This window comes from Saccostrea cucullata, unplaced genomic scaffold (assembly GCF_032062105.1).
Source record: "Saccostrea cucullata isolate Sc308-1 unplaced genomic scaffold, CSIRO_AGI_Scuc_v1 ctg3764, whole genome shotgun sequence".
NCBI classification, from domain to species: Eukaryota; Metazoa; Mollusca; class Bivalvia; order Ostreida; family Ostreidae; genus Saccostrea; species Saccostrea cuccullata.
Window position 1 is genome coordinate 17,452 of NW_026932543.1, and position 20,446 is coordinate 37,897.

Sequence of the window (20,446 nt, forward strand, 5' to 3'; positions counted from 1 at the left end):
TGTTTTCTTTGAAAAAGATTTAATAGCATGTCACAAATTTAGAAAAAGTTGATGTCATTTTTTTTAATTAACCCCCGTGGCAAAAACATTGCTATTCATACCATGAAGAAACAACACGAATATGTTTATACCAAGCTTTTGTATGTACGCATTCATTCTTGGGATGTCAAATCAATTTTCAAAAAAGTCAAGAAATCGTTGTCTGCAAGCTTGCAAATACATCAAATTATACAGATAAGTAGACTATCTGGGTGTAGTATTAATGGACGTTTTTGTACCTGTGTTTATATGGATATTTTCCGTCTGAATATGTTATCGAAATCCATTTAATAGCTTGAGCAAAATCACTAGTGCAATATTTTGGGGAAAAAACAGAGAAAGAGACAGGGAAATACCTATAAGGTATTCCAAAAAAAAAGACGGAAGACATAAATCATTATGAAAAGAAACAGGGTAAAACAATATGTTCCCATCTTTTGTTTGGAGTAAATGATAAGATTTTCAAAATAGTTATTGTTAATATAGTCTTTCAATTTAAAAAAAAAACACATAAAAATGTTGGTCAACTGGTGAACTTAAGGGAGATATAAAGAACTGTATGTAAGTTAAACTAGAGGTACTGTCAGCGATGAGCTCACTAAATGATACCCCTCGCCTTCCATATGGTTAGAACTGATGACAAAGTCTATGTTTTACTGTGGCCGGGCAACCTATGTTATGTGACGGATCATAAAGTACAATACGAGGTGCAAAATGGCAATATGTAATAAAGATTCTGTGAAAGTTTCATTAAATTTCACTAAGTGGTATAATAGGAGTTGCGGATAAGAGATGGGTATCCCAAACGGACGGTCAGACGGACAGACGGACGTACGGACGGACGGACGGACGGACAGACGGACGGACGGACATACCGATTACAGTATTCTTTTCCACTTTTCAAGCGGGGGTATAAATATCTATTCAAAGAATGAAAGTCACGCGAAAAAGAAGACATTGGCTTTTGTCAGAATTTGATTACAGTATAAGAAGGATGTTGAAAATTTAACACTGCATAAACGAGTGAGGTTTAACATGAAAACCTTATAATTTTCTGTCTTCAATAATTCATTTGTAAAAAAAAAAAAAGAATTACATGATGACCACTATGTACTGGTCCCTACTGGAAAAGCATTGTTTTCAATTATAAGGAGCATTATTTACCCCAATTTTTATTTGAAAAACTTTGAAAATCTATTAGAACGTAGAAAATCGAATCATATCATATCAAACTAATATTAAACAAATCTGAATAAACTAAAATTTATTGATTTGTAGAAATTATCAGGAATTAATTCTCTGACACATTAAAAAATCTACACATTTTATCATTAGCTTTTAAGAAAACAGGTAAAGCACTGTTTGCTGATTTTATCAAGTTTTTAAAGAGGCAAACTTGACCTTGCAGGATCTATTATCAGATTATTCAATATTTCCAAGATTTAATTTATGCAGATCTTCACTCAATATCTTTGAATCAAAATTGACGTTAAGTTCATAATTTTCTCTCTTTCAAAATCAGTTACATGATGAATTTGTCATTTCTTGATGTAATATCTAATTTAATGATGGAAATGTGTAATGCTGTGTAGTCTATATACATCCTTATGACTTAATTACAACATAATTTGATATATCCCTATCAAAGTATGATTTTTTAGCATATATTAGCCATTATCAGAGATAAATATATTGTCCTCTTATTTTTCGCTGGTATGTTTATTTTGCAATCAGATATCCTTATTGCCTATACAACATGAAGTCGTAGTATGCTCCATGGGGGAACTTTGAAGATAATGATTTATTTTTAAATGTATATTAAAAGTTTTATTTCAGGTCAAAGAAGTCAATGCAACCATTCAAAAACAATATATGAACTAAATTTTGTCGTTTTTGGATGGTATAAATAGCTTAAAGTTTGTCCTTCATTAATTACTGGCGTTAAATACCAAGACTATCACGTCATTACCATTGATAAAATATTTCCCGAGTAAAAATCAAACGTAAAATGAATTCATATCAACGATTATACGACATGCGAGTTTAAAGGCATATACCATGAATACCATATGTGTGATATATAAGGAATTAAATATTAAGAGTAAGGTACGCTGATTTTTACATATTATACGAGGGTTGTCCAAAAAGTTCGTGAACAATGACGTTTATTTCATAAGAAATATCTTGATTTACAAGAAAATTATATAAAACCATTCCTTTTCACAAAAACATCATTGTCCAGGAACTTTTAAGACAACCCTCGTACTTTTGTATAATGAATACAGACAGAGTATTGAAATCCATTTTAGCCTCTCCTCTATCATTCTATCAACAAAGAAGCAAAAGTTCAATACTATACGAATACATTGAAAGGTAATTTTTTTTACTGTATTGAAAGAATGTGTTTTATGGTATTTGGAAAGTGCTGCTAGAATTGTATGGCTAACATGAATCGATGACAGTTCATTAATCACATGAACAACCTGTAAGGTTTCATGAATTTTTTTTTCGGATTTAAAATATCAACATTCTAGCAGCATTTGGATTGGAACTTACCCTGAAATTACATATATAATTTTGCGAAAAAAAAAAGTATCTATGGACTTTTCATTTTTTTCGTAAAGGCAATTTTCTATAAATAGACATTACGTGATGACGTCTTATTAAAGTGCTGAATTGAGCCTAAGGCACTATGACGTCTACATAAAGGATAATGAAATATTAAATGTTTTATCTATCGGTTTGCGTGGCGCAGTGGTTAGAGTGTCTGCTTTAGAGTCACGAAGTAAGGAGTCAATCCTTACGTCGCGGGTTCGAATCCCATTTTGAGACGTGGAGACAGATCTTTCGGACGAGACAGTATAAACTGAGGTCCGATGTCGCAGTTGGTGCTGGTGCAAAAAGATCCCTCCCTGCTCACTTGCCTTTAGTGCCGCGTATAAGACAAAATTTGCAGCTCTCCACCGGCAAATGGTGGCATTTCCACATGAATGAAAATTCTCGAGAGAGACGATTAACAATATACAATCAATCAATCAATTGGTTTTCTGATAAATCAATGTTACATTTTACGAAATAAGGTCTATTCGCCAAAATGATCTAGGTACTGCCTTAATTTACCCTCATTTTTTCTGAAAGGAATCTTCAGCTTACCAAAACAATTAATATTCGAGATCAGGACAAACCCTTAGTTCGTACAATCCCAGTGTCAAGCATGAACTTTAAATTTACTTATCACAAAGTAATGACGTTAAGAAGATTGTATTAAAATATAACGTCATGATATTATTTATGCTCAACTTTAGATAAACGTATACCACGGTATAAGGTGCTTGCGTGGAAATTTTAAATTTCGATTTAAATGACGTGAACATAAAGTGTTTATTGCATAAAAGTTCAGTAAGTTGTAAAGAGTTAAGAAACATAAAGAGCTCACGGGAAAGTATAAAAAAATATGTCCATTTTTTTTTTTTTTATGCAATTTTTTCATTACATTAAATAATCATTTTGTTTCAGAAAATATAGGTCAAAAATTTGTCTATCTAGCAAATCTATTTATTATTATGCGATAGTAGAGGTAAATTTAATTCGGCTGTTATCATACTTTGCCCTTGAATAATTCTTAAGATTCCTGATTTTACAAAGAAAACATTGTCTCATTTTCGTCTCATTTTTGTGTGGTCACTTCTCACATTTAGGTCGAGGTAAGAAGTCCTCAGGATTTGCTGCAAGGTCCTCCACTGTGTAACTTGGACTCGGTACACAGTCAACCCCATCCATGTTCGAGAGAACCTTCAGAGGACCTTTAGGATCACTGTAATAAATTCCAACGCTGTCACGAATTCCCAAACTTGGATCTTTAGGAAAATAATTGAAAGGCAGAAGGAAGAAGCTGACGTCACCGCCGACAGTTTGCATAATGGGTGTCTCTGACGTATGGGGTATGTGGTGTATACCTAAGGTGACCCAAGCAACAAGGTCCTAAAAGTAAAAAAAAAAAATCAAGTACACTATGTTTTCAAAACAATAGAGTTCGCAAAGGTAGTTTATATGAATTTCATATCCCTTGTTATTAATCATTGAAATGATTACTTTGTTAAAGCCACTTTTATGGCCCAGCGGTAAGAGCGTTTGCTCTAAGAGATGCTGAGTATGGAACTGAGCCAGGTTACGTCATGAGTTCGAATCCCCTGTGTGACGTTGATGAGACTCTATGAATCAAGATCCCCTATCGCTGCAATTGCTTTCAAGAAAATAAACTCTCTTTGCTCTAAGGCCGTAAAAAGTCTAAAATTGCAGCCCTCTGCTGTAAAAAAAACTGCGTGAGTGTGAAATTATAGGGATGTTAAACAACAGACTTTAAATTCAACATTCAGATATATTAACATTGTCTTTAACTCTACATTTAGATATATCGACGGCGTTTTCTCAACAAACAAAAGACATATCTATTAATATACTAATGGACTCGAAATGAAAAACAACAAAAAATCTTGTCACATTTTTCATAATTGAATATTTTACTGATAATAGATGTTGATAAGACCGTACAATTTGATGTCCCTTTTCCCAGTGGGAGCTGGTACGAAAAATATCCCTCCCTGTTCAATGACCCCTAACTGCCGAGAAAAGAACATAATTTGCAGCTCTCCATCAGAAAGTAGTGATGTCTCCCAATGAGTAAAAAATTCTCGAGAGGAACGTTAAACAATAAACAATCAATCAATAAAAATTGGGAATTACAAATAATAGCAGTCGCAAAAGAATATCCTTTTTCTCGCTCTCTCTCTCTCTATCTCTGTGAACAAACCTCTTTCGGGGAAGTCACAAATGCATAAAAGGCAAAAATTAGCCTAGTTTACGAGTTACCGAGGATGGAAGTTGAAGTTTACCTCTTGTAGAATTGGTTCATCTCCTATAAAGTTTTCAAAATTTACAACCCGGTCCTTTCCATCAAAGGTAGCGTATTTAGAGCTACTATATTGTTCTGTTTCCTTTCTCTTTGTGACTGCCAGTTGATATCTCATCCACGATGCTCCTGGTTCGTTCCCTACGCCTTCTTTGAACAGACTCTTGGACATTCCTCTTAATAAAAGCCGATATGCTTTAGGATTCCCAAACTTATCCTTTTTATCTTCATTGTAGAACACATGATATCGGGGTTGGCTAAAATTATACCTTAAAGCGGCTTCTCTCTCTGTGGCATAATTTACTTTTACAATTTTAGTTTGGAACCATTTTTCGGGATATCGTCCCTTTAAGAATTGATTTGGGACTTTTTCTTCACGTATATCGTATGTGGAGTAGGTGTTTTTCGTGCCTCCGATGTCAAGATCAACCTTAAAATTAAACATGTGATGATGAAGAATGCCAGTAGCTTGTGTGTTTATCTGGAAGCCATACTTACAGCTATCTTGGACGTAGGACGGCGAAACAATCCCTGATGTAGTTACTTTAGTCTCCATTGCGCCATTGTTGTAGAACATAAAGTCATAGATGTAGTCATAATTTCCAACAGTAGATATCATTCGGAGAACAAGTACAGTGTTAGGTACACCTTCATAAAAGCCAGACGGGTAGTCGTCTGCAACATAATGTCGTCTGAGCGGGATACCCGTATTGTGTTCGAATACGCATATAGAGTTCCTTTTTATAACTGGCATATCTGAAGTTTCCGACATAAACCTTGAATCGGCAAAAGTTGCGTGAGATGGGCAATCAACGCCTGGAACTAATGTCTGAATTCTGTTTCCAATCAAACTAATGCTGTCAAAATAATTAGCAAATCTACCAAATGGTTCCGATGACGAATAGAAAACTGTCATTTCTGAAAGACCTAACTGATAAACTATCATTTCGTTTTTGAATTTTATTTGGAAAAGCTGAGGACCATGAGTAGGTGATACCCCAAACTGAAAGTCCCAGTTCATGTAGTGAACTGACTGGCCTTTGATTGAGTAACGTTTCCCGTCCGGTTCTACTTGTGTTGGAGGTCTTTGAGGATGTGGAGGAAACACTTCAGGTGGATGTAGATCTGAAGGGAAACACACATGAAGTTTTTTCACCATTCCTTTTAGCCAAGCCTTTCTAAATGATTGAAGCGAATCAAACAGTTGGCCATTGTACCACACATCTGCAGTCTGTGGTGTACCAGTCCCGTTTATGGTGACAAGAACAATAAAATCAACAGGATTTAGGGTACTTGGGCGTCGTCTTTGAAAAAAAGGAAACCAGTAACCTCGAAAACCTTTATCACGAATTCCAGAAATTATAGCGGCATAAGGAATGATTATTTGAAACCCAAGACACCTGTTACTACAGTTCACTAGAGAACCCTCAAAACTCTCAAACAAAATATCACCAGCCAGCCTATTTGTCTTCTCAATTAGAACTTTGATGGCTGCTGATATTTCTGGAAATGTGGCAGGTCTAAAGGAAAATGGGATATACCTAGGAATTCCACAAAATCCTATACGTGGAGCTAGCTGTACACAGTATTCTGCTACAACCGGACTCACTTTTCCACCATGAAATACAGTGACCAACGCTTTCCGTATAATTTGTCTCTGAGGATTACTTTCGATGTTCTTCTTTTTAGGAAGAATTAATTCCATGGTGTAAATGTAGTTTGAAGACAAAGTTGCCTCACTCTGCACTGTCAAATTAAGACTTCGTTGTGTAAACATGAAATTGAAAATTGCTTTAATTTCCTCACTTGTCAGATCATGAAATGGTGACGGGTTTCCAAGTTCACTGAGATCAATGAAATCTTTAGATAGCGGTCCATGACATTGAGGGCAACCATTTGGTATATTTTTATTATTAGTAGGGGCTATAAGAAAAACAGAGTAAGAAAAGTTAGACGATTAAGCCAGCAAATTTTAAAACATTACTCACAAAGAATCAGACTTGTTTATTCGTTCATCTAAGTAATAACTGTCTTATTTTGTGATTTCATAATGTGATAAATTGATTCGCTTGCATAAAATTTGCATGACTGCCGAAGACGTTTATGCATACAATTATCACGCAAGCCAATCGATTGATCACTGTCATAAAATCGAAAAATCTAAAAGTTATTTCGTATATTTAAATGCTCTGAATTCCGCCAATCCACAAGCTACATGTATCTGTCTCGCCCTGAACGTGTTTTTGACAACACCTATCATATTACATTGATAAGGAAATATAGTACATTAACTATTTGTTATTTAATTCCGAAAAAGGACATTGGAAACGTAAATATTCGAATTTCAATTATAAAATCTTTGAGGGATAAAAAATGATAAACAATACAAGCAATCTCTTATCCGCCCCTTGTAGTCCATACTTACATTTTAGATAATGTGGAGCAGTCTCATGAGGACCTGAAATGTAAAAACAAATATCGGTATTATTGCTCAAAATATTCAGACAAAAATGCATGTACATTTACCGTATAACGGGTATATTTTACGTTCTGCTACTTTTTACTAATTTTTTACGAGTTGTGTAAATCCGTAAACTTTACACGTAAAATTTTACTCATCAAAAACAATGTCTCGCCTAAATTTTGAACATCGTACATGTATTATATGCAATCACTGTCATTAAGCTAAGTACCTGGAGGCTATAGAATACTTCTGACAAACGTTGGTTTTTAAGGAACTCTTTAATTGATTATCAATTAGGATCAAATCTTGATTAATGCACAAATTATACAAACATCTTCAATTACCTACCTCTTACGGGACACAAGATTTCTGATAGTGGTTTAATTTAAACAGACTCAAGTCTAAAAATTATATATGTTTTTTCAAGACTTTTTTCTTGGATCCTGTCTTTTTTTTTCATTTTTATTTGCTTATAGTAAAAACTTTGGCATTTTAATACACTGAAATCCGTGTCCGCTGTAATTCTTTCAACTAAATCATGATGGTTTGAGTTGTTTCTCTTTGTTTTCATTAAAATTAAGACGGGCACGTGGTGCACAATGATAATGATGCGTTGACATGAGTATTAATTGAAAAAGAATAAATTCAGGGCATGTGATACATAAAGGTATTTAGATGAATAAAAATACCATCATTTAATGAATCGGCACTCGTTATCACGGGAACAATTTCGTTTTTATTTTACATAGTAGCAGAGCAAACACGAAACTCCAGAACATCAGAGGTGGAATTACGTGCCATGGAGGAGTTAGCATCCCCTGTTGACCGGTCACACCCGCCGTGTACTCCTTGTCACGATCGTGAAATAACGGGAAATCCGTCGACATTCCAGTGTATAAACATGTAAAATTCATGCAAAGCATCAAATTGGCCGCTAACAAAAAGTACTTTCACAATTTAAAAAAAGCGTTATATATAACGTATTGAACAGTGAAATGTAACTTAAGTAAAGAGATTATAATATCAATCGCTCACTGTCGGAAACGTAAATTTTGTAGATAACTCGACCGTATTTTGAAGACTTTTTCAAACAATTAGATATGAGCCGGAACGGGGCCAACATTGTCCTTCATCAAAAAAGGAAATGCACCGTAGAATTTTAGTGACACGTTGAGCATACAGATAATATAGTAAAATGATGCATAAATAAAATAGAAATGTGGAAAACGACAGGAATACTATGTAAGTGTGATAATACGCAACAATTTAAAATTTATAGTCAGTTTAAGGCCATTAATGATCAATATCTGGTATGCCCCCCGAAACAAATGATAGCCAAAACCGGCATCTAATGGAAGCAAATGTGTGTAACAAAAACTGTATAGGAATACTCTCCCACTCCAAATGTATGACTTTGGTCAACTGTTGCAGAGTCTTGGGATGCGATTGTGTTTGGCAAATCATGTCAATCCTTATTTGTTCAATGCTGCTTAATTTGGATTAAATCTAGCCATTTATATGACTGTGACAGAAACAGATTGCTGTTGCTTTGCAAGAATTGCAGTGTCAAACAAGCCATGTGTGGCTGTGTATTGTGAGATTGCAATACGGCTCTGGGATGCTGCAAAATTGAATGGACATGTGTAGGTAGAACATGGTTAGAGTACTTTTCCATCAAAGTCCATTGAATTTAAACCAAATCAATCTTACTTTCTCATAATACCGTTTTCCATACCATTACACTACCACCACCAACTTTGTTAACGTCCTGGAGTCAGGTATCTGTCTAATATTCATTACAAAACATTAGCACTCTTAAACTTATGAGACTTTCAGATAAACATTCTGGACTAGTAGCTAAACCAAAATGTTCAGCAGTGAAGCTGTGGTCATACTCTTTTGATCTGAGATCTGATATCTTTGAAGTAGATATTTGGGGTGTTGTGGGGTCAGAACAATGGCATGAATAATCCCCTTGCAATTATTTGTAGTTATCTGAAAAGGGTCTTGTTAGATGATCTGTGCAGTTCAGGGGTAGCTGATGCTTTAGATGACGTCATTGCATTACATTCATGTAATTTACGTAATCTTCTGAAGTGATGGTGTGCTGCTGATGTCACACGTAGTCTACCATGGTTTTTGCGAATTTAACATTGTGTGTTCGATGTTAATGGTTTATGTTTTATAGGTTAGATATGACGCTGTGCATAACATCAAAATCTATTGCAATTGTAGATTGCGGTACCCCTGCTTCCAATCGCCAATTTATATTCTCTTCTGGTAATAGTGAAACATAGTGGATATATTTATAGCTAAAAAGCGCCTTAAGCATCGTCAAATTTAGCATGGATTTGAAATAATTGAATATTTTCCAATGTCTCTTGATACCCAAACCCTTAAAAGTCGTACCGAATTTACTTAGAGTTTCGTTTATTTACATGTAATTCAAGGGTGGAAATACTTGAACAATCTGTTGGCGGATCATCGACGGGCGCGTTTGCTGAATAATACTTGTAGTAATTTATTATTATTTAATTAAGGAAATGTTTTATTACCTTAATGTTAATATTAGCTATTTTCGGATAGCTACTCGATGCTCCTCGCGAAAATCGGTTACGCAACTCTTTTGTTTTGAAGGTGATGCTGGGTATAAGCATAGGCCAACGGGTATAATAATTATATTAGGGGAATTTTTCGTCAGTAAGTCACTGTTGCTGTTTCGTTTAGAATTAACTCTGAAATTGTCATCGTAATTCAGCTATAGTATTTTATACTCAGTTCCTTTAAGGAGGCTTGTGGTCGACAAATTATAATTATTATTGACCATCAGATATAACTTACATTTTGGGTCATGATATCAAATGCTGTCAAAATCATTCGACAAAGAATCAATTCTCATGCATTTTAGTTTTGAAATTTGATCATTTTATTTTATCCTATGTTTAACCCTTCATCCCGTTGATATAACTCATGTGATATCGTTTTCGTATCACACAGTTATGATGTCACAATGGATTTTGCGTTAGAGTGATGAAGTAAAATGAAATGGAGTCCTATATAAAAACAGTGTCAAACATTGTTCGTGGTGTAAAAAACATGGGATAAAAAGAATCTCACATGATTTGTAGTTGGATATGATTTTTATCCAACTCGTTGTGTATTTTTATCCCCTCGCCAAGGCTCTCGGATAAAATCCACACGACTCGTTGGATAAAAATCATATCCAACTACAAAGCAAGTGAGATCCTATATACATATCTTCAAATGGAGCTCTTCTTCTAAAATAGATCAAATGATCTAAAAATGGTCAGAAGCACCCAGCCTCTTTAAACGGTGTAAAAGATATATCCATCTCTGAGGTTAAAGTCATTTAATTGATACAAAAATTTCACTAATAAAATTGTTTATAAACATCTAATTTATATTTTATTTAACTAAAATTATTTTCAATGGCGGTAATGAAGAAAAAAAATCTTGTTGATGAAAAAGATATGTCCCGCACATTATCCATTGGCAATAGAAAAGATGAAATACTTGCTTACTAACAAGTTATTTGTATTTCCAAAGGATAAAGATAAGCTAGATGTACTGTGAGCATTGAGCTCACTTTAATGATACCCTCCCGCCTCCTTTGTGATTATTATGACAAAGTCCATGTTTTGCTCATGGAGACCAAAAAAAAGTGCCAGATCAAAAAAAGTAAAATAAAAGTGCTCAATGGCATTGTGTAAAAAAGAATCACAAAGTATCACTAAATTTTATTGAGAGGCAAAGGATTGATTGATTTATTGTATATTGTTTAACGTCCTTCTCGAGAATTTTTCACTCAGATGGAGACGTCACCGTATGTCGGTGAAGGGCTTCAAAAATTGTCCTTTGCTCGGCACTCAGAGCCACTGAGCAGTGAGGGATCTTTATCGTGCCAACGCCTGCCGCTGACACGGGGCCTCGGTTTTAAGGTCTCATCCGAAGGACCCGCAACTTTCACTTCACAGTGCCGAGCGCATGGCGAATATACCCATTATTATCGACTTGGGTCAGTCGTGGCCGATCGAGATACGAACTAACGACCTCCCAATCACTTAGCGAGCGCTCTACCGTCTCAGCTACCGTGAACGGTGAGTGGTATAGGAAGGGTTGCAGATACGAGATAGATATACCCTGCAATATTTGAAATAATAGCTGTATACATGTTTTGCTAAGGAGGCCAAAATTATGTGTCTGATCAAAAAATTAAATAGAAAGTGCACTTTGGTTTTTTTTTCGAAAGATTCTGTGAAAGGCTTAATGAATTCTGTGAAGCCTCATTAAAATTCATTCAGCACGAAACAGACACAATGGGAATCAATCCAGGAACAAGCTCTCTAAACACTACATCTATTCCGTGCCTGCGACTTACTGATGAATAAATCAAAAGCAGTTTGAAATTGACATCGAATTGGAATTTTCAGGGTTTTTTTTAAAAACAGTTGAGGTACATATACATGTAACAATTTTCTTTCATTCTAAGAGGATTTGTGTGACTTACGATGCGTGTTCGATCTCTCTGTCAGGGACTCAGCTTGAAGACTTGTAATATATCCGACCAAAAACACAATAAGGATCTAAAAAGTAAGAACAACAAAAGAAACAAAAGACAACAGTTTGCATTTCCCTTAAGGGCAGATGATACAAACAAATTTTATTTTTGGAGAAGACTTAATATCATGTCACAAGTTTAGAAAACTGGATAATTCTTAAAATATTTTCTCCTAAGAACTGGCAAATGAAATAGACTTGTAAAATATTACTAATATTTCAATAAAAAAAACAAATACTTACAAATCACACTCAGTAAAGGTTTACAGGTGAAAACAAATTTCAGAATATGTTAGCTTGGTGTTAAAAATGTAATATAAACTTTAGAAATATATACCGAGCCATGTGAATTTTATTAAGAAAAGCAAATGGTATTAATCACTCTATATTATATGGGCTGATTTTTACCATTTTGCTTTTCCTCATAATATTCACCTGGCTTGGTATATCTTTCTAAAGTTTATATTACACTTTTAGCACCAAGCCAACATATTCTGAAATTTATTCTCATCTGTAAACCTTTATTGGGTGTGTTTTATCTATTTTTATAATTTTATTGAAATATAACTAATATTTTCAAAGTTTTTTTTCATTTTCCAATTCTTATGAGAAAAAATTGTAAGAATTATCCACTTTTCTAAACTTGTGACATGATATTAAGTCTCCTCCAAAGATAAAATTTGTTTGTATCATCTGTCCTTAAAGAATAATTGCATTTAAAAAAAAAACACTTTTTACTTTCTAGCACATTGCATGGTATGTCTCTACGCGACTAGGCTGTTTTATTTACGTATCAATAAAATGCACCGTATTATAACTAAAATACTCCTTGTTCAAATGATTTTTTTATTTGTATCAAAATAATTTGTATCAAAGAAATTTGCCTTTCTTTGGCTCGCCAGTAGTTTTTAGCTGAGCACTTATCGTTAAAGATATTGTTCGCCATATTACTCTCTTAATATTGCTTTCCCGAGACCCTGCAGACCTTCAAACAGTTCAAAGCATTTTGCTGTAGAGGTCTCTCCTGTATGAACGTACAGCTTACAAAGTCAACGTTTATAATTTTAAACCTGAGTGAACAAAGCTATATTGCAGCAGACTATATTGCAGCAGACAGGAATGAGAGATTGTATACGTCCTTAATCTTCCATATTTGACACGTCTGTGTGACGTCCACACTCTTAAAATTAAAAAAAAATTCCTTATACATATATTTACATTTTATATTTTTAGAAGCACAATAATATATTAAATATTAAAATTTTGCGTTGACATATATCATTCCGATTTTAATAAGCATCTCTGTAACACCCCATTGCGACGTCACTTCTCTACGTTTAAATTTCCGCGTGAGTATACAAAAAATGACATTCAAATAAATTTTACACTCGGTTTGTAAGAATAACACAACAAATGCCAAGATTTATTTATGAATATTCAGTTTTTTTATTAAATATATTGAAGAAAAATACTAATATTTCTACAAACATGATTCAAATATTACAAATGTAGACAGAGAAAATTGTTTTTTTAAAACACAGAGAGAAATAAAATGATAAAATCGCTAATTATCAAGAGTTATCATTAAATTAAATCCAAGGTTAATACACATAATGTTTTCATATTCTTTGATTAATTATTTTTAAAAATGATTTTTTTTAAAAAAGTTTAATGCATATGATATACTTCCATCAAGTTTTACTTCTTTGACGGACTTAAAATTATATATTTACTACTTCTTTAATTTAAGATCTAAATGTAAATAATTACAAATATGAAACATATCTAGAAATTTCGCTTACCTTTCCAGCTTGCATTATGGCTGATGTCTAGGAACAGACTGTGTACGTTAGTATCGTGTCTCTATTTAAAGATAATTAATTTGCATAAAATCATTGGCAAATTAATGATTGACAGTTTTGATTCAGCGACAGTTTCCAACGATTGAAAAATCGTCGATGGAAGCTTGGCAATGCCAACAATTGATAGCTCAACTGCAAAATGTATGTGTATTACTACTTTGAACAAAATACTTAATCTAGATACATATCTTTTTTCATATTGTGAAGCTTTACTGAAAGGTCCATTTTATTGAGTCAGTGAATTATTGTTTATTTTCATCAATATAACGAATTCACAAGAAGTGATGTTAATTTTATTGTGCATACCTATTTAAATATGAACATTTATGAAAGTAGACAATTTGTTGAACTTTCACTTTTTTTGTGCTAATAAATTTTTAATGAAAAAAAACTTCAATCAAACTTAAATCGAAATCTTTAACTTTGCAATAGTTAAATCATAAACTAATAGAAGTTTATTTATCAAATAAGGAACAGAACTATTTATTAAGTTATCCGTTCAATTAACAATTATATATCATTATCAAAATTATTTCTCTTTGATATATATAAAAAAACAAATGTAATCCTTTTCTTTATAAATAAGAGAAAATTAAAAGATTTATCAAAACTGAAATAAAGGGCTATCTGTTCTTTAGTACGTATCAAAAACACAATAATGGGCGTCATAATGTAAAAAAAAAACATCAAGAGAACTGTCCGATTATTTTCGATTATGAATCAAAAGGGTATTTCCTTATCAATTCGAATTCCTTATCAATTCGACAATCTAGTATTTTTATTCGATTCTAAAAGGTTAATCGTGCCGCTTTTTTCAAGCTGATAACGTCTTGTTTTTTTTTTATTTCGAAGAAATGTAATGTGTATATATGTTAATTAGATTTACTCATACTGTCTGACATACTTTAAAGTGTTAATCGTGTAATATTTTATACATGTAATAAAAATGGAAAGATTAAATTTTATTATGAAACGATGATTTAAGAAGAAATCATTTTATTGTGCATGGCCGCAAGAGCCGGAGAGGGTCATGTGGCGTGCCGCCCCGCCCCATTCCCCTTAAAGCTTGATAAATGTCCGATCTCTTAAATATGTCATGTAAGGAGTTGACTGAAAGTCTCTTTATACGAGAGTTATGTATTTTTATCCTGCAACAGCTGCGACATTAATTTCCGTACTATCAACCAAAGAAGTCATCTTTTATTTAGTATAACTAAAGAAATTGATATTAACATAAAATAGGGTCCTACATTAGCCGTTATATACATTTATTTTTAATTGATAAAAATTAAACACTGAACTCGTTTGAAATTTTGGATATGAATATTGTTCGTTATTGCAATGTCTTGATATTTACAAAAAATATGGATATTATACAAATATTTAAATAAAAAAGATTGTAGACTCAAATTAAAATAACTTTTCATGATAAAATTTTCGATTGTTATCAAGTACATTTATTAAAGTTATTCTGCTGACTTTTGCTCTTGAATACTGTGAGATATCTCCATATGTTTTAATTATCTTTTTTCATCAATGTTCAGAGTAAATTTCAATTTCCAACACAACAGCGTCCAAAAGTGAGAAAGGGAAAAAAACTAAAAAAATTAAAAGTGAATCAATAATGGCGTATACCTGGAATATCTCAATAGAAGCCCACAATCAGATACATAATTTACAGACTTTTATTGCAATGTATGATACAATGCAAGATAAAGGTGAATTGCACCACTATAGTACACGTCACTGGTAGATGAAACTACATGATGTGTATCTATTTATGATGAAAAAGTGTGTAAAGCAATGACCATGTTAATTACAACTTCAATTAACTATTTTAAAAATATTTTTTTCCTGTAAAATACTTTATTTATAATTTTTAGCGCCTCATTATAATCATGTAAGATGCCAATGAGACATAAAAAGAATTTTTTCAAGAATGTACATTTAGGATTTTTAATTTTTAAATAGGCTTTTTCAAGTATACAAAGCAAGATGTATGTATAAGCAAGACATATAAACACATAAACATGTACATGGTAAATTTTTCTTGATAATTTTGTTTTTTTAGTACAGTACAAAGTTTACTTGTAACCGTGAATGCTGTTTTATAAAGGGGGGAGGCAGCAGTAGTAGAAAAATGCATTTAATATATTAACAATAAAATAATGTAAATGTAAATCCTTACAATTAGCACATTCTTACATTTAATCATAAAAATAAATGATTTTTTTCAAAGAACATCACATATTTTTTGCCAGTGCCTTTCATATTCCATATATCTACTACTTTGCTTTAAACTTTTTCTTTAAATATTCTGTCTATAATCCTCTTTATCAGAGCATCAATATTGAATTACCGTTCACGGTAGCTCAGACGGTAGAGCGCTCGCTCCGTGATCGGGAGGTTGTGAGTTCGTATCTCGGCCGCGACTGACCTAGTCGATAAAATTGGTAGCAACTGTTCCTTCGCCATGCGCTCGGCACTTTGAAGTGAAAGTTGCGGGTCCTTCGGATGAGACCTTAAAAACCGAGGCCCCGTGTCAGCGGCAGGCGTTGGCACGATAAAGATCCCTCACTGCTCAATGGCCCTGAGTGCCGAGTAAAGGTCAAAATTTGTAGCCCTTCACCGGCATACGGTGACGTCTCCATATGAGTGAAAAACGTTAAACAATATACAATCAATCAATCAATATTTAATTTTGGAACACTTTTATATTTACTACCAAAAAAAAATTATTTTACAATAAGTATTTTCAAGTTTTGTATTATATATATACATGTATTCCTGTTCTCATATTTACCAAAAGGTATTGCTAGTTTTACAAAACTACAACGAATCTTAAATTTTTCCAAAACCCATTCTTCAATCTCACACGATAAAACTTTCACTTTAAAAGGTTTAACAAACAAGTTGTAAATTGTTTCTATGTCACTTAAACAAAATGTACAATCAACTTCAATCTAAAAAGATAATAATTTGTTTGGATAATTCTGTGTAATATTTCAAATTGAAGCAAGTGAAATTTGATTCCTGAGTAACTTTGAAAGGAAGTTCAAATTTTTTGTTCCCGTCTGCTTCATCAAAAAAGAAAAGAAAAAAAAAAAAACAAAAAAACAACAACATTATTTTTATTCCACTTTAAAAGAAAAGCGATTGGATCTCTTTTGTTATTTATAAATATTTTGTACATATCTTTACATTCTTTATTACTTCTATAAATTATAAAAGTTGAATATGGAATATTTGGGCGAATAGTCTTTAATCTTTTAATCTCATCTATTCTTACAAACAAACTATGGTATCAAAGCTTACAAAGTTACCATCAATATAAAAAAAAAGTCAGTTAAAAAGACAAAGCCTTTATTAAAACAGGTTTTCAAAAAAAAGAGATTTTCTGTTAATCATTATGTGTGGATTATTCCATATACATGCATGTTCAAATACATGTAACCCATGTCTGGTTTCTATATTTTATCTCCCCGAGGCAAGCAATGCATGGCGATTGAACTTCTAGATAATTATAACCGTTCATCCAAGTAACTTTCTTAAAATAAAAATAAAATAAATAAAATAACATTGTTTCACGTCCATGTGATTGCAACAGCACGGTAAAGTTTACAAATGTTTACTTATATACGGGAGTGCTATTGTGTTTCCGTGCCTGATCAACCAAAAAGTTAAATATTGGCGTGGACAAAAAAATAACAACAAAATATCACATTTACTGAGTATCATTTTCATACATATCCAAGAACGAATTCGATGTCGATATCGACGATATTTACAATATTATGTCGATATCGTATCGATGTCGATTATGATCAGCACTATTAATTGGAAATACTAAGTACCATATTTGAGACTCAATATTATGTCGATGTCGCCGATATCGACAATATGATAAAGATATCGTATCGATATCGATCCTATTTGTACAATTTATTTTCACTATGGGGTATAACATAATTTTACAAAGTCACAAGTGAAGTCACAATTGATTCATTATTGGCATGAATATATTATGATTAAGAAAGTATTAGGGTTGTTATTGTTTTAGATTAGATTTAGAGTAAGATATTGGGTTAGGGTAAGAATTTTTGAAAATATTTTAACAATCATGACTCGATATCGATACGATATCGACGATATCGACAGTAAGGTAAACTTGTTTATTAAATACAGACGTGATGTAAAAAATAAAGTGTTTGTATTACGGTGAAGGTTGGTGAAGAAATATGCTTTTAACAATCATGATTTGATATCGATACGATATCTTCAATATCGACGATATCGATGGCAGGTAAAATCTTGGTTAAAGTAATTAAACATAAACACATGTCTTAATATCGTAAAACAAAACGTACAGTACACTCATAATAATACAGAAAGAATTTTTTTTTTTGCTTTTTAATCAAATAAACTTTTCTGAAAATTTTCATAAACTTTTTAAAATATTTTTTTTCTTTCTGTAATCTGTTCTTCATTACCGTTTAGAGTACATTTTTGAATTAAAAAGAAAATGAATTTTAGGCAGAAGCTAGTACATCATTTTATATCTTAATTGAAATCCACGAACAAAACAAAATCATTTTTTGTAAGGTATGATTTAGCTAAAATTAGAAATAAAGTGCACCGTTAGAGTACAGGAAATTGGTTCATTGGGTACATCACACGCTTGTCTCTCTTTACGAACAAAAAAAATGTCTAAACCGTGACACTGTATGGTACCATTTCATTTAAGTAAAATCTATTTAGCATAAGTTTTTGTAAAGACTACCGAAAAATTATTGAAATTCTTACCTATACTGCACACTAATATTTATCTGTGGTGTTAAACAAATCATATTTCAATGACTGATACACCGAATCAATATCCATGTTAGTTTTAACACATAAATATATAGTGTACAATTCTAATTGGCAATGCAAAGTAAACAATGCTACTAAAAAAAAAACTGTGGAAAGCATTTTGTCATCATTTCGTAAGTTCTATGGTCTAGGGTTACAATGACCTTGTCAACAAGAACAAGTTATCATTGAGTCAAATGCTGACTGACGTTTTTCATACTAATTGTTAGTCCATTATTTATACAACATTATTACCTGATCATGACAGTGGGCACATTGTGGGTGTGACCGGTCAGCAGGGGACGCTCACTCCTCCACGGCATCTTCTTGCTCTATACTCCTATTTTGCATTGTTTTATGGACTTTTGATATTAAATACTGTTCGTTATCTCCATATTCTTCATTTTTACAAAAATCGATATGTTTTAAAATTTAGTTTATTGGACGGCAGGTTGAATATTTTGCTGGCCAACTACATTAAATATAGCTAAAGTTAATTTATTTGCAAGATTTCATGAGGTTTCCAGCACATTTCAAATATCTTAATGCTTCTTGAGTTTATGTGTAAAAACTTGGCAAGATACATTGAGGGTATGCACTTGAAATGACGTGATTTATTAGGGCCCTTTTATTACTTTTTCAATGAATCTGCACACAAACACACAAAAGCATCACTTGTCTGGAGTATAATAGTAAAATAGACAGCGCATCCAAGAAAACGGCCTTTTAATTAACTGCATATAATATATTATTTGAAAACAGAAGTCATTTTTATTGTACAAAATGTGACTTGACCAGGTCTTCCAACAATCTGTTGGAATTCCCATGGGTATCAATTGCGCTCCATTATTAGCAGACCTCGTTTTTTAGTCATATGAAGCAGAATTTATGCAACATCTTCTGCGTGAAAAGAAGAAAACACTTACTGTGGCCTTTAACTCGATATTTAGATATTCCGACAACGTATTGTCAATTAACTAAGATAATTTCCATTCCTACGTCGATACTATATATCACGGTGAACTTAAAAAATAAAAGATACCACAGAGTATGACACCTCTATTTCATGCTTGGATATTTAACCTGAAAAAGACGCTTATGGTAATCTAACAACCAAGGTATATGATAATTGTGATGACTTTAACTTTTTTATTGTCAACTTCCAAGCAGAAAAATACCTTCATCACTTGCATCAGGAGTATATACCGGTATATCTCAGCTGATTAGATACTCAAGAGTATGCTCTACGTATAAACAGTCAGTTAGTGACCTAATACAGATTCATAGAGGGTGTGAAATGGAAATCCTTATTGGGACTCGGCTTCGCCTGGCCCAATACGGATTTCCATTTCATACCCTGTATGAATACGTATTAGGTCACTAACTGACTGTGTAACTAATGATATTATCTTTTTGTTTCAAATAACATTGTACCCCGTGCGTGGTAGAAATGGGGAAAATCCCCTCTCTTCAGAACAATGTTGAAAGTCCTGTACTTCACTGAAGAATAAATCATTTTTTTTTCTTAAACTGTAGCATCTTTCTAATGTCTTTTAACATCGTATTATTGAATTTATTTCAAACACTAATAAATCAGATACAGCGTTCATAACCAAAAAACCAATATTTTTAATTCTGTTTTTTTTTTTTTATTTCAATAGACAAAGCTTCATAAAACTCTTGCTGTGGTCTTCAACTCGACATATATTGTTGCATAGGTATAGGAATTAGACGATTAAAAAA

At 32.7% G+C, this 20,446-nt stretch overlaps 1 protein-coding gene across 1 annotated transcript; it reads right to left on the reverse strand.

The window, feature by feature from the left end:
- Window positions 1-3,700: 3,700 nt before the first annotated feature.
- On the reverse strand, window positions 3,701-7,629 carry LOC134235368 (putative amine oxidase [copper-containing]). The gene is made up of 4 exons (XM_062717504.1): window positions 7,605-7,629; window positions 7,374-7,406; window positions 4,932-6,871; window positions 3,701-4,020 (listed from the first exon to the last, which is right to left on the reverse strand). Exons 1-4 carry the CDS (start codon window positions 7,627-7,629, stop codon window positions 3,721-3,723), a joined length of 2,298 nt encoding a protein of 765 aa, XP_062573488.1. The 3' UTR covers window positions 3,701-3,720.
- Window positions 7,630-20,446: the final 12,817 nt, after the last annotated feature.